Here is a 6365-nt window from a genome sequence, read left to right on the forward strand (position 1 = left end):
TTTGTGGTCTAGTGTTGGAAAGATTTGGGTTCTCTTTGAAGACCCCTATTCAATCCCTATTAGTGCCATATTTGGTGGATAAAGGCAATGAAATCTAGTTCTCCTAGACCCTAGGTCAAGAGTTCGAGCCCGAGCCACCCCGGGTTTTAGTCCGCCGTGCATTACGCCAGAGAGATTCTCTCTTGTGGCACCGCAAGCCCCTGCCTCTGACAGTGGGTGGTATGGTTTCCTGGGGAACGCCGTTAGCCAAACTCTAACGCCATCGTGAATTCGGTTAAGACAAGATAGTTTGGCTAGAGTAGAGTTAGGGCCGGGGTGTGTTTGTAAGTTAAAATTCTCACCGTTCAAGAAAAAAAACTCTGTATCCAAACGCCCCCCTTAACATTTCTAAAACCCTCTTTTTCAACCTTACAACAACTTAACGATACTCAACAATGACACTCAACGATCAACAACCGCCTCTAATAACCACCAACTCGCCGGAAAACCGCCCTGAATCTCCCAACCGCCCATCAAAAATCGCCAAACTCACTTCACAACACAACGAACCAGAACCAGAACCACAACCAGATTCAGAACCAGAAGAACGTGAAACCAGCACAACAATGGGGCAAAACCCTAGGGCAACAATTCAGAGATACTTAATTGCAATCGAGTACTTTGGAACTCGATTCTCCGGTGCTCAACAACAAGCGCCTAATTGCAGGACTGTTGTAGGCGTTCTTCAGGTGATTCATTAATTCAGTTATTGTTATGTTGAGGTTGAATTATTGAAATGTGTTGTTGATTGATTCATTTGATTGTTTTGATGTGTTTGTGGTTTTGTTTAGAGTGCGTTTCACAAGTTTATTGGGCAGCCGGTTTCGATTTTCTGCTCCAGTCGGACGGTAAGTTGATGGTTAGGGTTTAATGTTGTACAGTGACAGTTTTATTGAACATTATAAAATCTTGATAGAGCTGAACAAAAAAAACTTGTTTGTGAACCGGAGGCGTTTTTTAACCCGAACCGAAACTCAGTATGAAGCCAGTTTGGTCAACCGGTCCTGGTTTCTAACCAAAATGCTGATATGAAATCTGTTTTAGAACTCCTGTGAAACCTGTTTGGAACAGGTTAATATCGAACCGAACTAGTTTAAAACTGGTTTTAAATTGAAACCGGTTTCAAACAGAACTGATCATTTTTCACGTGTAAACCGGTTTTGACCATTGTTGATCTAAACCGAACTGGTTCGGGCAAAAGGACCGAAATGTGCACTCTACTTTTGAGGTACTTTGGCGGATTTTAAAATCGGTGTCTTTTTTGAAAGGAATAACTTTTTCCTAGGATTTTAATAGTCGGGAATATGACGAAACACATTTTTTGTATATGATTTCTAAAATGTATACAATTATACATATTAGAGTTGGAGTGAGTTTTAGTGAAAAGAAACCTTTCCAGGTATATTGATTCTTTGCTCTCTTTGTCAAAACCTGAAAATTAAACAAAGTTAAACCTAAATCACTTATTCACATTAAATTTGTGAAAACGGAAGAAAAACACAAAGCTAAATAGCAATTCCAACAGAAAGTTCGAGAGATTGACATCTGAGAGAGTTGTGATCGGAAAGAAAGAATCGAACATATCCAATCCATAACAAAAATGGGGGGGGGGGGGGGGGTTCAACATGTACTTTTTTACAGTCGAGCCGTCCCTGATATCAAGTTAATTGGCAGTGGCGGATCCAGGATTTTATTTCAATGGGGTCCATTTACGGGTCGGTCCTCCTTCGGGTCGAGTTAAAGTGAGGTTTGAATTAGATTTTTTAAAAAAATAAGAAAAATGGGCTTATCAAGGATTGAACCCATGACCTCTTGGTGGAAAAAAGGGAGATTTACCACTACACCAGCTTTCTTTTTACTTCTATGGTGTCCACCTAATTGTATTTATGGGGTCCATATACAATTTAATATACCGAATCTACTATTTTTTTTAAAAAGATTGGGGTCCGAGGACCCCGGTGGCACCAATGTGGGTCCGCCCCTGATGATTGGGTTGTTAATAACTTAATATATCCTTTACATGGGCAGGATGCTGGAGTACATGCTTTATCAAATGTTTGTCATGTAGATGTAGAACGAATAAGCAAAAGGAAACCTGGTGAAGTGGTAACTTACATATCAAGTTGGATTTTTTTTTTTCAATGTTTTTTTATGCATCTGACTTTTTAATGAAGCTTGATATCATTACTGCTGTCATCACTTTGTTGCATTATTGAATGTTATCAGTGTAGGACATATGTTGAACATGGCAGTGTGACTTTGCTATAGTTTACTTCCCTTTTGACGAAGCAAACAGTGATGAAATATGCTGTGGTTAGCTTGGTTCATTTTTTGTTAATCAAAATACCACTGGTCTGTTTACTTGTCTTCAGTGTGGATCTGATTATCATGTTCTAGATATCTATGTTGATGCGAATGTGCGATAAGCATATATGGCTTACAATGGTAGTTTATAATTATTCTTTGTCTAATACAGTTATATGTATGAGTTTATCAGGTCATTTGTTTCTTTTCTTGCCATCGGTATCTATTTCTGTGCTTGTCAATATAGCCGTTTGAGGTTCAGAAAAGACGGTATGAAAAAAAAAAAAAGAAAACAAAAATATGTTTAATGGTTTAAGGCAATGTATGCAATCCTCCTTGAAGTTAAACCATCTGTCTCTCACACCATCTCTCATGCATTGCAATCAAGTCTTATCTTTTTTTTTTTGAACTGGTCATTTGATTAACAGTACTTTCTTGTACTTCATCAGACGAAAGTAATATTAATTACCTGTGCTTTATAAATATTTATATCATGTCGTTTCATTTATGTGCAGTTGCCACCTCATGAACCTTCTGTAGTCAAGAAAGCGGTCAACCATTTCTTACAGGTATGGTTTAAATGGTCTTGAGATTCTCGGTATCCCCTTGGTGTATCCTATTATGATGAGAGTTATCAAAGACTTTCACCTAATATGCTGCTTCACTTGTTTAATAAGCATATAATCATGAAAATCACTTTAAGAAAAGGTTTCTTTTAATATGTGCCTATAAGGGCATGCATAATTGCATATAGAGAACACTAATCGCCAGTCGGTACCAGATTCAGAATATTGATATTGTCATCTTGTTTTAAGATCAGTCTTTTTATTTTTGTCATCTTCAAGTACTAATTCGTGTTCAAGGTGTTTACATTGATCTTGATATGTTTCATGATTCTTTGAGCCAGAAGAATGAAGGTGATATTATGATTACTGATGTTCGATGTGTTGCGGCTGATTTTCATGCTAGATATAAAGCTCAAGAGCGAACGTAGGTATCATTGTAAACTTTTTAGTCAGACTTAACTATAGTTATCTGTACTTGCGTCCGTATATTTCTTTTTAATAAGGTATTGATAGTTATGTACTCATTTTACATTGATGTACGGTGTACGTCCTACTATCAAAACGTCTATTTTCACTTATATTATTTTAGTAATTTAAAATAATATATTACTTGGTAGGTCCTATCTTCTTCATTCAGTGTTTATTTCCCCTCTAGGACCACTCAACTTAGAGATTTATTGTAGACCGTTTGGTGCTCATTTATACTTGCTAATATGATTGCACGTGTGTTTAACTTCAGTAAATAGCCGTGATGTCATTGTTAGGACTTCATGAGTGATGAGTCCTAGTAAGCGTTAAACATGTTTGTGTGCATGTTAATGCAGTTACTTCTACCGGCTGCTATCAGGTCCAGAACATCCATCGACATTTGAGAAAGATAGGGCATGGCATGTACCTGAGGAACTAGATCTTCAAGCAATGCAGGTTGCTTGATATTTTGTTAGTGAACTATGAGATATCCGGTTTGCTCCCGTAATATCGAATTAACTGACACTTTTTATGACTTCTGTTGTTGTTAAAGAAAGCTTGCAAGGTTCTCGTGGGACTTCATGATTTCACTTCTTTTCGAGCTTCTGGTTGCCAGGTAACTTCTCATCTCCTCCACAATTAACTTCTTATTAATGTAATACTAGGTTAGAACCCCGTGTAATACACGGGTTGAATAAATGTAATTTTTTATACCAAATAATAATAAAAAATATATCTTTAAGAACCCTGTTTATTACACGGGTAAATGTAATTTTATATGTCAAATAATAAAACAATATATCTTTAAAAATCTCGTTTATTACATGGGTTGAATAAATGTAATTTTATATATTAAGTAATAAAAGGTTATATCTTTAAGAACCCCGTGTATTGTATTGGTTGAGTAAATTTAGTTTTATATATTAAATAATGAAAAAAAAGTTACATTTTTTTAGAACATCATGTATTGTATGGGTTGAGCACATGTAATTTTATATACCAATCAATAAAAAGTTATATCATGTTATATCTTTATAAACCCTATATATTATTTAAAACCTTTGTACTAAATTGACAAAATGACGCAAACCACAGGGACTAAAATGACATTTAACTCTTTACATTATATTAATTTATATTTAGTGTATGTCTTTTGTTAATTCAAAATAAATAATTTTGAAATCTAATAATATTTCAAAAGACTATATTATTTTCTATACGAATTATTTAAATTTATATTAAATTTTATTTTATAATTATCTTTTAATTAATATTAATTATAATTAAGTAGGAGATAGAGATGAGAAAACTAAAAAATAGATGGCTTTAGTGAATAACATGTGTCCACCTATTGGTTTCTTTTATTATATAGTATAGATATTTGAAACACTTGATGAAAGCTGATTTCATGATTAATGTTTGGCAGGCAAAATCACCAATCAGAAACTTAGACGAGCTTAATGTCATCGAGGTTTTGCCATCACCATATTTCCCATCAGCAACGGAGAGAGAAACACAAAATTTAGTGGGTCAAGCTCTTTCTGAGTCAAACGGTGGATTATCTTGTTCTAATCAAAATAAAGCCATTGAGGAATCGAGTCTAGGGTTTGGCATGAGGAGAAGGCATCGCTGCTTTGTAGTTACTGCACGCGCACGTTCTTTTTTGTACCATCAGGTTAGCATTATGCTTCTATTGCATCTGAGTCCCTGTTGCTTAAGTGGTTAATGAATAAATGATTATTTTAAAAGCGAAATCAATCTAACCTCAACCTTAGATGCGTATTACTGAAACCCGATATAGTATTGTTAAAAGGTACTACTTTGTTTAACTTCATACAGGTGAGACTTCTTGTTGGTGCTTTAAAGTCTGTCGGCACCGGAGATCTAACAGTTTCAGATGGTAACATCTAGTTTCTTTTGTCGATTCGACCTATTTACTTATTGATGGGTTGGTTTTGGCTATGTCTGTTCTCTAATGGGTTAAACGGGCCAAATCAAAAGATGTAGTTAAAAAAGAGGTTACATGGGCCAGTTCGACCTATATACCTATTAATGGGTTGGTTTGGGCTATGTTTGATCTCTAACGGATTTAAGGGCGGGTTGATTTGATCAGGTTTTTCGGCGGTTTAACTTGTGTTTGAGCTGACGTGGCATATCTTTTCAGTTGAACGCATCCTGGAAGCTAAGAATGTAACCGCTAATGGTCCAATGGCTCCTGCATGTGGTTTGTACCTTGCCCATGTCAAATATGATCTCCCATGATTGTTTCGCCAGTCTGTGAACTGCCACAAGGACTTGATTCTTCTGTAAGTGAATTAGTAGCTTCACAAACCGTGTGTTGACTGTTGACTAACCAATCTGATAGTCCGACGTTCAAATTAGAACCATTAAATAATTAAGAACCACTTATTTGATCCCTTGACCATATTTTAATGGACCTTTGAGATCAAAGGCCAAAAGTAATTTCTTTGGTTCATAACTATTTAACGGTTCTCGTTTAAACCCATCGCCCAATATGATTTTTTTTTTTTTTTTTTTTATCTAAAATAGGTTCCGTAAACTCAAGTTTTCTGCAGTTTAATGGAATTTGCTCTCGCGTATTATTGATGGTTTCTCGTGATGATTTCTGCAGTCACAGTGTATCCCTTTTTTGTAGAATATGAATATTGCTATTTATTCGACATTTTGGTTGCATAATCCATGTGTTTTGACATGTTCATATAATACCTCAAATCCGTCCTATAAGACTGGGGTATGGGGCTTGGGTTGGGGCGTGGGTTGGCTGAAAACGTCCAAGCCACCACCCCGGGGGCTTGGGTTGGGGCGTGGGTTTGGGCGTGGCCCCTTGGGGCGGGAGTTTTAAGCTGGGCGTGGGGCGGGCTAGTGGTCCTATGTGGCGGGCTCCTATTCGCTTGGTGGCCATGTGTATTTTTTAAAGTTTTTGTAATTTTTTTTAATAAACTGCCAAGCCACACCCCAACCCAAGCC

The 6365-nt window shown here is 36.4% G+C and overlaps 1 protein-coding gene across 4 annotated transcripts; it reads left to right on the forward strand.

The window, feature by feature from the left end:
* The first annotated feature begins 368 nt into the window (after window positions 1-368).
* LOC110877879 (tRNA pseudouridine synthase A) lies at window positions 369-6074 on the forward strand. Of its 4 annotated transcripts, none has more exons than XM_022126101.2 (11): window positions 370-728; window positions 831-887; window positions 2068-2145; window positions 2859-2912; window positions 3251-3333; window positions 3734-3833; window positions 3931-3993; window positions 4804-5052; window positions 5217-5277; window positions 5542-5683; window positions 5928-6074. In XM_022126101.2, the coding sequence occupies exons 1-10, from the start codon at window positions 435-437 to the stop codon at window positions 5637-5639; spliced, it is 1137 nt and encodes a 378-aa protein (XP_021981793.1). In that variant the 5' UTR covers window positions 370-434; the 3' UTR covers window positions 5640-5683; window positions 5928-6074. The 4 variants fall into 4 exon arrangements, with proteins under 4 accessions (XP_035833313.1, XP_021981793.1, XP_021981794.1 ...); XM_022126102.2 differs by having other exon boundaries at window positions 5944-6074; XM_035977419.1 differs by having other exon boundaries at window positions 5954-6074.
* The last annotated feature ends 291 nt before the right edge of the window (window positions 6075-6365 follow it).

This window comes from Helianthus annuus, chromosome 9, assembly GCF_002127325.2.
Source record: "Helianthus annuus cultivar XRQ/B chromosome 9, HanXRQr2.0-SUNRISE, whole genome shotgun sequence".
In the NCBI taxonomy this organism is placed as follows: Eukaryota; Viridiplantae; Streptophyta; class Magnoliopsida; order Asterales; family Asteraceae; genus Helianthus; species Helianthus annuus.